At 54.7% G+C, this 17,451-nt stretch overlaps 1 protein-coding gene across 1 annotated transcript; it reads left to right on the forward strand.

The window, feature by feature from the left end:
* Positions 1-4,332: 4,332 nt before the first annotated feature.
* On the forward strand, positions 4,333-11,842 carry nradd (neurotrophin receptor associated death domain; the record flags this gene model as incomplete). Its single annotated transcript, XM_042346883.1, is given in 5 exon segments — positions 4,333-4,465; positions 5,281-5,628; positions 6,608-6,806; positions 7,201-7,340; positions 10,996-11,842. Coding segments are annotated over 5 exon segments (1,110 nt in total), but the record flags the coding sequence as incomplete, so codon positions are not given.
* Between the last annotated feature and the right edge of the window lie 5,609 nt (positions 11,843-17,451).

Consider the following 17,451-nt stretch of genomic DNA (forward strand, 5'->3'; position numbering starts at 1 on the left):
GGGGGGCAGGCAGGGAGGGGGCAGGGGGGCAGGCAGGGCAGGGGGCAGGGGGGCAGGCAGGGAGGGCAGGGGGGGGACAGGCAGGGAGGGAGGGGGGACAGGCAGGGAGGGCAGGGGGGGACAGGCAGGAGGGCAGGGGGCAGGGAGGGCAGGGGGGGGACAGGCAGGGAGGGCAGGGGGGGACAGGCAGGGAGGGGGGGACAGGCAGGGAGGGCAGGGGGGGGACAGGCAGGAGGGCAGGGGGGGGACAGGCAGGGAGGGCAGGGGGGGACAGGCAGGGAGGCAGGGGGGGGACAGGCAGGGAGGGCAGGGGGAGGCAGGAGGGCAGGGGGGGGACGAGGCAGGGGGGGACAGGCAGGAGGCAGGGGGGGACAGGCAGGGAGGGCAGGGGGGGGGACAGGCAGGGAGGGCAGGGGGGGACAGGCAGGGAGGGCAGGGGGGGACAGGCAGGGAGGGCAGGGGGGGAGGGGCAGGGGGGACAGGCAGGGAGGCAGGGGGGGACAGGGGGGGAGGGCAGGGAGGGAGGGCAGGGGACAGGCAGGAGGGCAGGGGGGGGGACAGGCAAGGAGCCAGGCAAGGCACGGGGGGGGGGGGGGGGGGGGGGACAGGCAAAGGAGACAGACAGGGAGGGAGGGAGTGTGTGTGTCACATCTCCTCACCGCTAATCCTCTCCAGCCCTACATATGGAGTGAATTAGCCTCCCCGGCTGCCTGGTGCCTGGCTGCCTGGTGCCTGACGCCTTGCCTGGCTGCCTGGTGCCTGACTCCCTGGTGCCTGACTGCCTGGTGCCTGGCGTGCCTGGCTGCTGCCTGGCGTGCCTGCCCCGGTGCCTGGCTGCCTGGTGCCTGACTGCCTGGTGCCTGGTGCCTGGTGCCTGGCTGCCTGGTGCCTGACTCCCTGGTGCCTGGCTGCCTGGTGCCTGGCTGCCTGGCGCCTGGCTGCCTGGTGCCTGACTCCCTGGTGCCTGGCTGCCTGGTGCCTGGCTGCCTGGTGCCTGGCTGCCTGGTGCCTGGCTGCCTGGTGCCTGGCTGCCTGGTGCCTGGTGCCTGGCTGCCTGGCTGCCTGGTGCCTGGCTGAGGGTTGGGCACAGAGATACAGACAAAGAGTGAAAGCAGAGGACATGGCGGGGGACGAATCTGCTTTCATTAAAAAGACATTTCAGCGCCTTGGGACGTCCTCCTGACGTGAAAGGCACTTTATAAATGGAATCTTGTTGTTGTTGTTAATAATAATAATCAATAATAATTGATAATAATCCTCGTCGCTGAGACGTCGCACAGAATTTTCTGTAAAGTGTAGTGACTGTGTGTTTTGTGAGCCGAAACGCGGCAGCCAATTGCGCACAGCAGCGTCCCCACAAACAGTCGTGGATTGAGTGACCCAATTTTTTTCGGAGGGGTTGTTACCCCCGGAAAGCGATCCCCCAATCGACTAACAGCCGGGTTCCCACTGACTGCTGGTCAGCGGGAACGTGCCGAAGGATTCATCTCGTCCGGGAATCGAACCCGGGTCCCGTTGCCCGCGAAGGCGAGGGCGCGAACCACTCTACTACCGGACACCGAAATAAATAAAATGGGTGGCTCGCTCCGCAGCCGGTGGGGGGGGGGGGGGGCACTGCTGAGCGCAATTGGAATTTACTCAAATGCGAGGATTGCGATTGTTATAAACAGCCGCGAAGTGAGCGAGTTATTTTACGAGGGTGGGATCGTCAGCCAGGACACCGAGAGAGAGAGAGAGAGAGAGACCTCTTTTCCGACGGCGCCGCTATAGGGTCTTTAACATCCGCCCGAACAGGGCACGGACGGGGAGGGGAGTGAGAGCGGAATAAGGACATAAGATGTGGAAGGATGAAGGGAGAACAAGGTCCTTCTGGTGCGGTGCCTTCCATCCCTGACGCGTCGCTTGACGTGTTGTGTCCCAAACTATACGCTGTGTCCCCAGGTTTTATTTCCGAACACAAATCTTATCCCGTGTGTTCTTGAAAGAATCCCCACTTTCTGCTCCCAGTGTCTTCTCCCTCGGGAGTCTGTCGTCTGTGCCTTATGTCCGTCGCTCGCTCGCTACACACACACACACACCGTCACACACACACACCATCAGACACCGTCACACACACACACACACAGACACCGTCACACACAACACACACACACACAACACACTCAGACACCTCACATCACACACACAGACACCGTCACACACACACACACACAGACACCGTCATACACTCACACACACAGACACCGTCATACACTCACACACACAGACACCGTCACACACACACACACACAGACACCGTCACACACACACACACAGACACCGTCACACACACACACACACAGACACCGTCACACACACACACACAGACACCGTCATACACTCACACACAGACACCGTCATACACTCACACACACACAGACACCGTCATACACTCACACACACACATACACACACCGTCATACACACACACACACACACAGACACCGTCATACACTCACACACACACACACACACACAGACACCGTCACACACACACACACAGACACCGTCACACACACACACACAGACACCGTCATACACTCACACACACACATACACACACCGTCATACACACACACACACACAGACACCGTCATACACTCACACACACACAGACACCGTCATACACTCACACTCACACACACACAGACACCGTCATACACTCACATTCACACACTCACAGACACCGTCACACACACTCACACACACACAGATACCGTCACACACACAGATACCGTCATACACTCACACACACACACACACCGTCACACGCACTCACACACACCGTCATACACTCACACACACACACACACACACCGTCACACGCACTCACACACACACCGTCATACACTCACACACACAGACACCGTCATACACTCACACTCACACACACACAGATACCATCACACACACAGACACCGTCATACACTCACCCACACACAGACACCGTCATACACACACACACACACACCGTCATACACTCACACACACACAGACATCGTCACACACACACACAGACACTGTCATAGACTCACACACACACCATCATGCACTCACACACACACAGACACCGTCATACACTCATACACACACACAGACACCGTCATACACTCACACACAGACTCGCACAATGTCACACACATACCATCTCACACACACGTAAACACACACCGTCACACACATACTGTCTCTCTCTCTCACACACACACCAACACAAATACACACTCTCACACACAAACACACACCGTCACACACATACCATCTCTCTCTCTCTCACACACACACAAACTCCGTCTCACACATACACACACTGACACAGCAGTGGTCCCGGAGTCGAGGGTGGAGGCAGAGTGATGGAGTGGAGTGTCATCTACATATACACACACACTTAAACACACAGACACACACACAACAGACATACCACACATACACACACAGACACACTAACACGCTGCACACACACATGCAAACACACAGATGCACATACACATATCCTAACACACTATGCACACACACACACACAGAGAGACAGACACACAGAGAGACAGACTATTACAGGATGTGGCTGAGCACAGATTGGCCGCCTGTTTGCCTGCAAACACAGTCACTACACTTTACAGTCAATCGTGTAATCGTGTCCTGGTGTGAAGCGCTTGGAAATGTCAACAACAAATTACAGTTGTAATAACTGACTGTCCTTTATCTCTCTTTCTCGCTGTCTGTCTCTTCCTCTCTCTCACTCGCACACACTCTCACTCACACACACTCTCACTTACTCTCACTCACTCACACACACTATCTTACTTCCGCACACTCTCTCACTCTCACTCACACACATTCTCACTCACTCTCACTCACACACACTCTCTCACCCTCACTGATAAACACTCACTCACTCTCACTCATACACACTCTCACTCACACACACACTATCGCTCTCACTCTCATACACACTCTCACACTCACTCATTTACTCTCACTCACACACACACTATCGCTCTCACACACACTCTCACACCCACTCACTTACTCTCACTCACTCACTCACTCACTCACTCACTCACTCACTCACTCACTCACACACACTATCGCTCTCACACTCACTCTCTCACTCTCACTCATTCTCACACACACTCTCACACTCACTCATTTACTCTCACTCACACACACACTATCGCTCTCACACACTCACTTACTCTCACTCACACACACTATCGCTCTCACACTCACTCTCACTCATTCTCACACACACTCTCACACTCACTCTCACGCGCACTCTCTCGCTCTCCCCAGGTGGGAGCGGATGACATGTGCCGCAGTGGGCAGGTGACGGAGCTGGGGGAGTGCTGTGACTTCTGCCCCGCAGGTCACGGGGTTGCCCGAGCCTGTGGGGTCAGCAACACCGAGTGTGAGGCGTGCAGTGAGGGTGAGCCACACCGGGGGTGGAGCGGGGGCGGGGGGGAGCGGTGAGGTGGGGGGGGGGGGCGCCATTCTGTGCTGTTTCGTCCTGTAGCTCAGGGGTTAGACCCCCCGCCTCGCAAGCGTGAGAACCTGGGTCTGATCCCGGGGCAGGGAGAGATGTTGGGTAAGTTTCCTCACTCCACACGTCTGTGTTTATCAGCAGTCAGTAGGAACCCGGTTATTAGTCGATTGGTAATAATCCCTTCAAAAAAAAATAATAATAATAAAATTTGGTCACTCAATCCAATTGGCTGCCGCGTTTCTCCCACAAAATACACAGTCACTACACTCTACAGTGCATCCCGTGAAGCGCTTTGAGGCGTCTCAAAGACGTGATGAGGCGCTGGGTCAAATTCAAGGATTATTATTATTTTGAGCTGTGTGTAAACCGTACAGAGACCATTATTACCTCCATCACCCTCACCAACCCAGCGGTTCCCTTTATTATTATAAGGGCTGTGTTGTGTTGAGCTGTGCAGTGTTGTGCTGTGCAGTGTTGTGCTGAGCTGCGTTGTGCTCTGTTGTGCTGTGCTCTGTTGTGCTGTGTTGTGTTGAGCAGCGTTGTGTTGTGCAGTGTTGAGCGGTGCTGGACTGCGCTGTGGTGGACTGTGTTGTGCTGTATTGTGTTGAGCACTGCTGTGCTGTGTTGAGCAGTTTTGTGCTGTGCAGTTTTGTGCAGGTCTGTGTTGTACAGTTTTGTGCTGTCCCGTGTTGTGCTGTGTTGTACTGTGTTACACTGTGCTGTGCTGCGTTGTCTCACACTCTGGTCCTCTCTTCCAGGCGTCTCATTCTCCCCGAGTGAGGGGATGTCTCCGTGTCGGCCGTGCACCCGGTGCCCGGAGCAGGAGTCTATGCCGTGCACAGCACAGGCGGACACGGGGTGCCAGTGCCGGGAGGGTGCTTACCTACTGCCGGGGACTGGCTGTGTGCAGTGCAGCTCCTGCCCCCCTGGTTACGGTGTGACGGCACAGTGCCAGGCGGGCACCGACACCCAGTGCCAACGCTGCCCCAACGACACCTTCTCGGAGCGCGAGAGCCGGGAGCAAGCTTGTGTGCCGTGTTGGCACTGTGACGACCAGAGCTTCGTGCTCCGTGACTGCAGCACCGTCTCAAACACCGTGTGTCTCCGTGAGTCTCCGCATGCGTGTAACACGCGAATCACCCCGTGTCGGCACAGGAATGTTACCGGGATCCCGTCACCGTGATCAGACGGTGACTGACACACGCGGAAACCCATCACCGCGATTAACAGCCTCCAGACCAGAGGGAGAATTCCACACGTGTCTGTTACCCACACTTGGGAATCTCCCAGTGTCTGGAATGGAATGTGCCCTCTCTCTCTCTCTCTCTCTCGTTCTCTCTTTCCCTGGAGGGACAAATCCTGCTTCCTTAATTCTGGAGAGTATTAGGCGCAGGTTGGCGAGAGCCAAGGCTTGGGGGTGGGGGGGAGGAGCCCAGAGAGTGCGTTGGGGTAACCAGCTAATCCCACACAGGCCCCAACAGCCGTGAGGTGAGAGAGTGACTGTATCCGGGTATTGTCGGCCCGGACACCGGGAGAGAGAGAGAGAGAGAGAGAAACTCCCTTCTCTTAACGTCCGCCTGAACAGAGCACAGACGGGGAGTGAGGTTTAACGTCTCATCTGAAGGACGGCGTCTCTGACAGTGGCCTCTCTCCCCCCCCCCCCACCCCCCGGCGCTGGGCTGGCGACAGTGTGAGTGACTGGACCTTTTAGAGTCCAGTAGCTGAGAACTTGGTCAGGTTCCCGGGCCGGGCAGAACCTTGGGCGAGTTTCCTCACTCCACACGTGTCTGTTTTCCAGCAGTCAGTAGGAACCTGGTTGTTAGTCGATTAACGGATCGCTTTCCAGGGGGTAATAATCCCTTCAAAAAATAATAATTTGGTCACTCAACCCACGACTGTTTGTGGGGATGTTGCTGGGCGCAATTGGCTGCTACGTCTCGGGCACAAAATATACAGTCACTACACTTGACAGTGTATCCTGTGATGCGCTTTGAGACGTCTCGAAGACGTGATGAGCCTCTGTATCAAATGCCAGGATTATTATTATTATTATTTGATGAGATTCTGTACTTTTTTTTTCTTTAGCAAAAAACTCCATGTTGCCACGGAGGCCGGGGGGCTCGGAGCTGCCGATGGTGGGTGGTCACGTGCGCAGTAACGGCACCGGTAGCGGTAATGGCACAGACGTGGATTACAGCCACCAGAACGAGAGGAACATCATCGTTTACTGCTCCATCCTGGCTGCCATTGTGGTCGGTCTGCTGGTCTATGTGGGCTTTAAATGGTGAGTCCCCCACACACACTGACCCCCCCCACACTCATCCCCCCCACCCCGCACGCTGCCCCCCCCCACTGAACCCCCCCCCAGCACATACTGACCCCCTCCGTTGACTCCCACCCAAAGCCCTCCCCACGGAATAATTCCCCCACACTGACCCCATCGCACTGACCTCCCCCCCCGCACTGACCTCCCCCCCCGCACTGACCCTCCACCCACACTGACACCCCTCCTGCCACAGTGACCCCCACACACTGACCAACACCCCCACTGCTCCCCCGACATTGATCCGCGCCTCCACTGACCCCACTCCACAACATTCCCCTCCCTGCCCCCTCTGCCCGCAGTGACCCTGAGCCCCCCACCCCCCAACCCCTCCACTAACTCTCTCTCTCCACAGCTGGAGGACGTGTAAACAGAAACAGCAGCTCAGTAAATCACGGGGGGAGCTGGGCCCCTCCCCTGAGACAGAGAAACTGCAGAACGACGGTGGTGACCCCCCCCTCGAGACCGGCAACCCCCGCGAGCAGCTCAGCAAGAGTGAGTATAACAGCCCCCACCTCCCCGGGAACCGTTACACTTATAAAACACTTTTCATGTCAGGAGAACGTTCCAGTGCCCTGAATAATCAGGGATTAGGCCCCGGGTTCTGGATGATCTGCAGTCTGTGGAGGGAGGGGTTGGGGAGCACAAGAAGCAGTGAGTTGGTGTAGTCGAGCCTCGATGTAATGAAGGTGTGTGTGAGGGTCTCGGGGGCTGCGGTGTGAGACAGTGGTGGAGCCGGGGGATGTTGCGGAGGTGGGGAAGGCAGAGCGGGTCATGGCGCAGATGTGGGGTAGAAAGGATAGTTGAGGGTCAAACAAGACCCCAAGGTTCGGGACTGGCTCAGTGAGGGGGAGTGAGCCCCATGGATGGTGATGCTGTCAGTGCCTGAGGTGAGGAGGCGCTGACGGGAGTCAATCAGGAGCCTCGGTCTTGTTGACGTTCAACTGAAGAAAGTTCGCTCTGATCCAGGACTTGACGTCTGACAGACGTTCTGTCAGGACAGCAGTGGGTCCTGGAGTCGAGGGCGGAGGCAGAGAGGGAGAGTTGGGTGTCATACATGTGGAAGTTGACCTCATGTCTGTGGATGATGTCACCAAGAGGATCATATAGATATTGAAGAGGAGGGACCAAGGACAGAGCCCTGAGGAACGCCGCACGAGAGGGTGGGGGGGGGGCTGGAGGTGTCACATTAACAGGGACACCTCTATATAGTCTGATATGACTTTTGAATTTCGGAGCCTGGACTCACTGGGACTATAACGTTGTCCCCCCCCCTCCCCAAGATGATCCGGGGCTAACCATGACACGCTGCTCACCCCCCACCTCCCCCACCGTTCTCTCTTAGTCTCGGCGCGTGCATTTCGGCTGTCGCCCTGAGCTGCTTCCCCACAATGCCCCCACCCCTGTCCTTTACCCTCCACTACTCCCACTCAGTCTTCCTCTCCCACCACCCTCGCTGACTCCTATCCCTGCTCGACCGTCCCACTGCCTCCCTCTACTCCAGCTTGAGATTCCTCCATCAGGCCCACCGCTGGCTGTCCAACAGCAGCCACTCTGACTGCCCCATCCCCCATTCTCACTGCAAGGCCCATCGGTCCCTGACCTGAGGGCCAACATCTTTTTCCACATCCCCACTCTCCCTGTCGATCCTCCCCCTCTGCCCCCTCACCACCCATATTCCGCCACCAACTGTCCCCTCCGCATCTGCCTACAAAATATCCGTTCCCTCTCCAACAAAACACTCTCCTCTCCAAGACCTCATCGTCAATGAAAACATCGACATTCTCGCCCTCACTGAAACTTAGGTCACTCCAGGCGACACTTTCCCCCTGACAGAGGCCACACCACCCGGCTACACCTTCCATCACACCCCTCCACCTGACCGCTGTGGTGTCGGTGTGGCTCTCATCTCCCAGTCCCCTTATCCCTCCAGAACCTTCCCCTCCTTTGAGCACGTTACCCTTTATCCCCCCTCCAACATTTCCCTCAAAATTCTCCTCATCTACCGCCACCCCCCCAAGCCCTCCTCCACTTTCCTCCCTGACATCTCCACCCTCCTATCTTCCCTCACCCTCTGCACTGATGCCTCCTCATCCTAAGCAACTTCAACCTCCACTTCACCCCCTCCTGCTCTACCTCTGTTGACTTCTCCCCTCTTCTCCCACAATCTCTCCCTCCACATCCACTACACCCTAACCCCCTCGACTTGGTGATCATTCAGGGCCTCACTGTCTCACGTCACCATCACTGACAAAGCCCATCATCTCCCTTAACATCTCTGTACCCCTTCCCCCCACTCAACCCACCTCTGTCTCCTCCCGACCTTGGAAAAAAATCTCCCCCCACTCCCTCTCCTCTGACCTGGAGCCATCCGAACTCCTGCCCCTCTGGCTCTCCTCTCACAGTGACCTACCCTCCTCTTCTTCACAACTCCCTCTCCTCCATCCTTGACTCCCTTGCTCCCCTCACCTCCCGAACCACGTCCTATTCCCATAATCCCCTGGAACACCAGCCATCACTGATCCCTCAAGGCTCAAGTGCATGCCGCCTAATGCACCTGGACCAAATCAAATCCAACGGTCCATTGGCAGATCTGGCTAGACCATACCAAGGCCTACCGCTCTGCCCTCGCCTCCACCAAATCATCCTTTACTCCAAGATAATCTTGGAGGTCAAGGACAACCCCAGGCTCCTCTTCTCCAACAATAACTACCTCCTCTGTCCACCTTCCTGTGCATCGCCCATTCCTCTCCTCCAAACGGGAGGAGATGTTCGACTTCCTCAGTTCCAAAATCGAGGGAATTCGCTCGGCTACGTCTCCCCCGCACCACTACTACCCCCTCCCCAACACCCCCTCACATCCTGTCCCCCACCCATCCCTCCCTACACACCTTTGACCCTGTCTCCCCCTCTTCCCTCACCTCCATCATCTCAAAAATGAAGCCATCACCTTCCCTCGACCCCATCCCTCTCCTCATCTCCCAGCTCCACATCCTGGCCCCTTTTATAACCAAGATCATTATCCACTGGGACTGTTCCCACCCCCATAAAAGTAGCTGTCATCACCCCCATCCTCAAAACACCTTCCCTGGACCCATCCCTACTCTCCAGCTATCACATCATCTCCAACCTCCCTTTTCCTCTCCAAGGCCCTGGAACGTAACCCTCATACACACATCTATAACATCCAAGCTCAATTACACAAACTGTTTATCGGCCTCCCCAACCCCTCCCTCCACAGACTGCAGATCATCCAGAACTCTGCAGCCCGTGTCCTCTCCCGCACCAGGCTCCGTGACCCTATTACCCCCATCCTTGCCCGACTCCACTGGCTCCCCATCACAAGATCCTGGTCCTCACTTTCAAAGTCCTCATGGCCTTGCTCCCCCCCCACCCACATCTGCGATCTCCTAACACCCTACCAACCTGCTCACTCCCTCCGCTCAGTGAGCTCCAGCCTGCTTCACGTCCCCTGCCTCGCTCACCCCACGAATGGCCGTCGGGCTTTTTTCCACTCTGCCCCCACCCTCTGTGACTCCATTCCACAGTCCCTCCGTCTCGCCCCCTCCCTCACCTCCTTCAAGACCCATCTCAAGAGCCGCAGTTTAAGCTGACGCTCCAATACAGCGCTGGGACGGGGGGGTTGCACTGTGGGAGGTGCTGTCCTCGGAAGGAGACGTTAAACCGAGGTCCCGTCTGCCTGTTCAGGTGGATGTTAGAGATCCCGCGGGGCTATCGGAAAAGAGAAGGGAGTTTCTCTCTCTCTCTCCCGGTGTCCTGGACAATAATCCCCCAAATAAAATGAGTCACTCGCTCCATGGCTGTTTGTGGATCATTATGTGGCGCAAACTGTCTGCCGGGTTTCGCCCACACAATACACAGACGTTGTACTTTACCGAATATCCTGTGAACAATGAGTCGGCCATTCAGCCCTCGAGCCGATTAGGTCATTCTATAAGATCAGCTGTACCTCAAATCTAATTACCCGTCTCACACCTGCAGGGATGTTGTGTGTGGGTGGGGGCAGATGCTGTGGGGGGGAGGGTGGGTTGGGGGGATGTTGTGGGCTGGAGGGTGTTGTGGGTTGACTGGGCTGGGGGGAGGGTTATGGTGTGTGTTGACGTGACTGTTCCTCTCTCTCCGCCTCCAGGTGTGAGTGTGGAGCTGTACCGAGACCGTCCCCTGGCCCAGCGCCAGGCTGTGGAGGCGGCTCTGGGGGTGGCTGGGGGCTGGAGGTCACTGGCGGCTGTGCTGGGCTATGATGAGGAGCGTGTGGCCATGTTTGGCCGTGGGGAGGACCCGGTGCACACACTGCTGACAGACTGGGCCTCGAGAAACACCAGCACCGTCCAGGCCCTCAACAAGGCTCTGCTCACCATCAACCGGGGGGACGTGGCAGAGGGTCTGCGGGGGGACAGCAACCCACCCACTGCCATCTGACTCTCGCTCTGTGTAAGGCTGTGACCTGCCTGTTCCTCAACCCCCCACCACCCACCCCCTCTTGCCCCCTCCCACACACCCCTACCCCTCTTGTCCTTCCCCTCCCACCCCCTCAGCCGTATTGTAAACAGATATTTAATGGTGATTTCAGGGAGAGGGAATCTGCGGAGTGTTTCGTGTGTGTCTCGCTCAGTTTCGCTCCCTGACTCTCTTTCTGAATCTGTTTCACTTTCTCTCCGTCGGTCAGTCTCTCTGTGGTCCTCTCTGGTCTGCTGCGGGAACGACAGATATTGACTTGATTGTGAGGGGGTAGACGCTGTATGTGTATGTGTGGTGGGGGATGTGGTGGTGGGGGGCTGTGCGTCAGGTCAATGCAGAGAGTTTTGTGTTGTGAGAGGAGTTATGCGACATGTTTTTATAATTGCCCACAATTATTCCAGTATTTTATAAGTGGATTGTATTCTCCTGGGCTGGGGTTGGGGGGTGGGGGGTGGGGGTAGGGGGTGGACTTGCTGTTTGTTATCAAGCATTTTGTATGTAAAAAGTATTTTCTGGTTTCTGGGTTTTCCTGCATATTTGTTCAATTTACATTTCCTCAGTCGCCCCAACATCAGATATCTCAACAATAACAACACAGCGTCTCACAGCACTTTACGACGGCAGAGCCTGACACAGAGCCGGGGGAGGGGACCATAGGCACGGTAGAAGACGAAGGTCTTCAGTCGTGAGTCATACATCCCCCCCCCACACACACACAGACAGACTCTGGTTCAGTCCAGCATTGGACTAGGACCATGAGAACATCAAGATGGCTGACATGTCACAAATTGTCATGTAAAGATACTCCCACCACTCTGAAGGCAGATGCCCGTCAGATGAGGGAACTCTTGACGTTTGGGGGCTACAGCTGCTGGAAGGCGTTACCTCAAGTCTGAACACAGGTAACCCCTTTGAACTGACTCCAGCAGTTACCCCAACACATACCCTGGGGTCCCCAAGCCTTGGCTCTCACCAACCTGCACCAAACACTCTCTGGTTAGCATCCCTCCAGAAAACCCCGCTGACCAAAGAAAATCCTGTCAAGGGCGCAAGATAAACACAAGTTGCTATAAAGCCCCACAAAGGGCAAATTGAGCTGACAGCCGGGCTGACGCTCCAGTACAGCTGCTGGGGGAATCATTGCATCATCAGGGACGCCATCCTCCAGATGAAATGTTAAACCAATGTCGTCTTTCAGTTAAACTCATGCAGTGCTACAACAAAATGACATTTGTATTGCGCTTTTCACATCGGGAGGACATCTCAATGCGTTGGACAGTGTTTTGGACCCGAGCTGGGGGTTGGGATCAGGGAGGGTGGAGGGCAGTGATGCTACAGGAAATGGGAAGTTTCTCTGGTCCTGGCCGACATTGGTCATTCACTTTATACTGTCCGCAGGACATTACTGTGAGTAAATTGGCTGCTGCCTTCACCTAGAAACATCGTCACTGCAAGTTACAGTAAATCCTGTGAAGCGGTTTGAGATGTTTCAGTGATGGGATAAGGTGGTTGGATGGTGGCAATGCTCTCACCCAATGCTGAGCTGCCCAGAGGGAAGCTAAGTGAGTTCTTGATACCCACCATCAACCCAATGAGGGCTCAAACCTGTGCTTGTTGGATGTCAAATGATCACCTAATGGCTGTCCTGGGGGAAAGGGGGAGTGGGGGGGGGGGGGGGGGGAAGAGAAGGAAAGCAGGGTCCACCTGGCTCTAAGGTGACATGATTGAGGTCTCTAGTCCACTTCCTGAGCCTGCTGGGAGCGTAGTATTCCAGGGCACTGCTGATGACAGAACAGCTCAGCCTGGCTCATTGGCAGGGCCTGGAAGAGAGTCCCAATGGTAGGGTGGTCCTAGTTGGACAAGCAGCAGGAAAGCTTGCCAGACAGCGCTCTCGATCGCATTCTCGGTTTTAGCCGGTTAGACTCCCAACAGTTACCCCAGCACACACTCTGGTGCCCCCAAGACTTGGCTCTTATCAACTTGTGCCTAATACCTTCCAGAATTAGGAAAGCAGGATGTGTTCCTCCAGGGAGAGAATGCACATTCCATTCCAATAAATATCTCTGGAATTTCCATGTGTAGATGGGATGCGTGGAATTCTCAGTTTGGTTTCAGAGACTGTTAAGCAACGGTGATGGGTTTCCGTATGGATCAAACACCCGGCTGGGCAGAAAAACACAGACAGGGAAACAGACCACTCGGCCCAACCAGTATGTGGAGTCCTGTAGCTCAGTGGTTAGAGCACTCGCTTTGCAATCGAGAGACCTGAGTTCAATTCCAGGCAGAGGGCGAAACCTTGGGCAAGTTTCCTTACTCCACACAGAGCCTAATAATAATCCCTCCAAAACCAAAAACAATAATAAATTGGTCATTTTCAATCTACGACTGTTTGTGGGACATTGCTGTGCGCAATTGGCTGCCGCGTTCGCCCACAAATATACAGTCAATTCACTTTACAGTGTGTTCTGTGAAGCGCTTTGGGACGTCCTTTTGACGTGAAAAGCGCTATATCAAATGCAAGGATTATTATTATTATTATTATTATTATATGTGCCAGTGTTTATACTCCACACAAGTCCTCACTCCCTCCCACACCCTCTATTCGTCTTTCCCTCATATGAAGGTCTAGTTTCCTCATGAATGTATCTACACTAACTAGTTCTACCACAGCTTCAGGCGAGTTCCACAATCTCACACCCCTCTATGTGAAGTAGTTCCTCCTAAATTCTGTCTTAGATCCACAATCATTATCTTATACTTGTGTCCAACCAGTGGGAACAGACTAATTATGTTAATTAACTTCTGTGCTGCAAAATTGTAAGATTTATTGTGGAGAGAATTGGAGGTTTGGTCTCTGTAGGGACTGGAGTGTGGATTGGCTTTGGTTCTGCTCCTAGAATCACATAAAAATAATCCTTGTATTTGATATAAGGATAATAATTATTATACATGACTCCATGAGTGAACTGCATGAGAGAGCGACAGGGAAAGAGTCACAGGGGTGTTCAATTACCAAGTCCACCAGACAGAGTTCCACATTTCATAACATGTAGGAGAGTAGACTATTCAGCCCTTCGAGCCTGCCCCGCATTCAATCATGGCTGATCTTCTAATCTAACTCCAGCTAATAACCTGACGTTGCCTTATCCCCATATCCCTATCTATCTACCTATCTACCTACCTATCTATCTATCTATCTCAGTCTTGAATATGTTCGAGGACTGAGCGTCAACAGCCCTTTGGGGCAGTGAGTTCCATACATTCACCACCGTTTGAGTGAAGAAGTTCTTCCTCAACTCAGTGCGAAAGGGCTGACCTCTGATTTTAAGGTTGTGACCCCTGGTTTTAGTTTCTCCAACCGGGGAAACAATCTCCCACTATCTACTCTATCATGGCCTTTGATGATCTTATAGGTTTCTATAAGATCCCCTCTAATTCTTCTATATTCTAGAGAACATAGGCCCAAATTGGTCAGCCTATCCTCGTAACTCAACCCCTTCATCCCTGGTACTAACCGAGTAAATCTACGCTGCACCCCCTCCAAGGGAAGTACGTCCTTCCTTAAATGAGGAGACCAAAACTGCACACAGTATTCCAGGTGTGGTCTCACAGGGCCCTATACAGTTGCAGCAAGACTTCCCTACTCTTATACTCTAATCCTTTCATAATGAATGCTAACGTACCGTTTGTCTTCCTAATTGCTGCTGCACCGCAGACTAACTTTCTGTGATTGGTGTACAAGGACACCCGAGTCCCTCTGGACGCCAACACATTCCAATCTCTCCCCTTCTAAAAAAATAACCCGCTCTACTGTTTTTGCTACCGAGGTGGATGACTTTGCACTTCCCTACATTATACTTCATGTCCCACCTCCCTGCCCAATCTATGTCTCGCTGCATTTTTTTCATGTACACCATTTACCTGTAATAACAATAATCCTTGCAGTTGATACAGCGCCTTATCAAGTCTTCGAGACGTCTCAAAGAGCTTCACAGGATATACTGTAAAGTGAATTGATGGTATATTTGGTGGGCAAAAGGCGGCAGCCAATCGCACACAGCAGCGTCCCACAAACAGTCGGGGATTGAGGGATCAAATTATTACTATTTTGACCATGTCAAATCCTACCCCCGCTCCGCCCTCACCGCCTGCTACATCGTCGTTCTACTCCAAGACAATCTCGGAGGCTAAGGACAACCCCAGGCTCCTCTTCTCCATCACAAATCCGACTCCTCGGCCCACCCTCTCACGCCTCACCCATCCTCACCTCAAATGCCAACTGCGAGGCGATGCTGGACTTCCTCGAATCCAGAGTCGAGGGAGTCTGCTCAGCTGCCTCTGCCACTGCAACTGCCACACCCTCCCCATCTCTCATCACCACCATAACCTGTGTGAAACACAACACCTGCTCCCTTGACCCCTCCTCACCTCCCAGCTCCACCTCCTTGCGCCCCTCTACTCACTGACATTGTCAACCTCTCCCAATCCTCTGGTACTGTTCCCACCCCTTTACAAACTGGTGTTATCACTCCTATCCTTAGAAAACCCTCCCTGGACCCTTCTGTACTCCCTAACTACCGCCCCATCTCCAACCTCCCCTTCCTCTTCCAAGGTCCTAGAACGAGTTGTTCTTCTCAGCTCACTCCTTCCTCTCCCGCCACTCCTTTCTCGAACCCCTCCAATCAGGTTTCTGTGCCGCCCACAGCACAGACACAGCTCTGGTCAGTGACAAATGATATTCTGTCCATCTGCAATCAGGGCTCCCTCTGCCTCCTCGTCCTTGACCTCTCTGCTGCTTTCGACGCCGTCGACCACTCTATCTTAATCCACTGCCTCTCCTCTCACCTCAACCTTCACGGCGCTGGCGTTCACTGGTTCAGATCGTACTTCTCACAGCCCCTGCACTTCATCTCCTCAAATGGCCTCTCCTCCCGCCCCCGCACTGTCTCGTGCGGTGTTCCTCAGGGCTGTCCTTGTCCCCTCCTCTTCAATATCTATATGCTCCTCTTGGTGACATCATCCACAGACATGGGGTCAACTTCCACATGTATGACACCCAACTCTCCCTCTCTGCCTCCGCCCTCGACTCCAGGACCCACTGCTGTCCTGACAGAATGTCTGTCAGACGTCAAGTCCTGGATGAGAGCGAACTTTCTTCAGTTGAACGTCAACAAGACCGAGGCTCCTGATTGACTCCCGTCAGCGCCTCCTCACCTCAGGCGCTGACAGCATCACCATCCATGGGGCTCACTCCCCCTCACTGAGCCAGTCCCGAACCTTGGGGTCTTGTTTGACCCTCAACTATCCTTTCTACCCCATATCTGTGCCATGACCCGCTCTGCCTTCCCCACCTCCGCAACATTGCCCAACTCCGCTACTGTTTCACACCGCAGCCCCCGAAACCCTCACACACGCCTTCATTACATCGAGGCTCGACTACACCAACTCACTGCTTGTCGGCCCCCAACTCCTCCCTCCACAGACTGCAGATCATCCAGAACTCTGCAGCCCGTGTCCTCTCCCGCACCGGCTCCGTGAGCCTATCACCCCCATCCTCGCCCCCACCGGGCTCCGTGACCCTATCACCCCTATCCTCGCCCGACTCCTCTGGCTTCCCATCACACAGGGGATACAGTTCAAGATCCTGGTCCTCACCTTCAAAGCCCTCCGTGGTCTTGCTCCACCCGACCTCTCCGACCTTCTAACCCCCTACCATCCTGTTCACTCCTTCCGCTCAGCGGGCTCCAGCCGCTTCACGTCCCCCACCTTGCCAGTCCCACTATTGGTGGGCGGGCCTTCCGCCACTCTGTGCCCATCCTCTGGAACTCCATCCCACAGTCCCTCCGTCTCGTCGCCTTAAAGACTCACCTCAAGACCCTCTTCTTTGACCGTGCTTTCGATCTCCCTGCTTCCCCCCCTGCCCTCCACCTTCCCCCACCCCGACCCTCAGCTCGGGTCCATAACTCTGTCTGTCCAGCATCTTGGAACATCCTCCCGATGTGAAAGGCGCTATACAAATGTAATTTTGTTGTTGCTGTATGGAAACTTGTCCAACATTTCGCCCTGCCCGGGAATCAAACCCAGGTCCTCTTGGTTGCCCAGTCTACCTGGGATCAATTGCCTGGCA

Source organism: Callorhinchus milii, unplaced genomic scaffold, assembly GCF_018977255.1.
Source record: "Callorhinchus milii isolate IMCB2004 unplaced genomic scaffold, IMCB_Cmil_1.0 Scaffold2, whole genome shotgun sequence".
In the NCBI taxonomy this organism is placed as follows: domain Eukaryota; kingdom Metazoa; phylum Chordata; class Chondrichthyes; order Chimaeriformes; family Callorhinchidae; genus Callorhinchus; species Callorhinchus milii.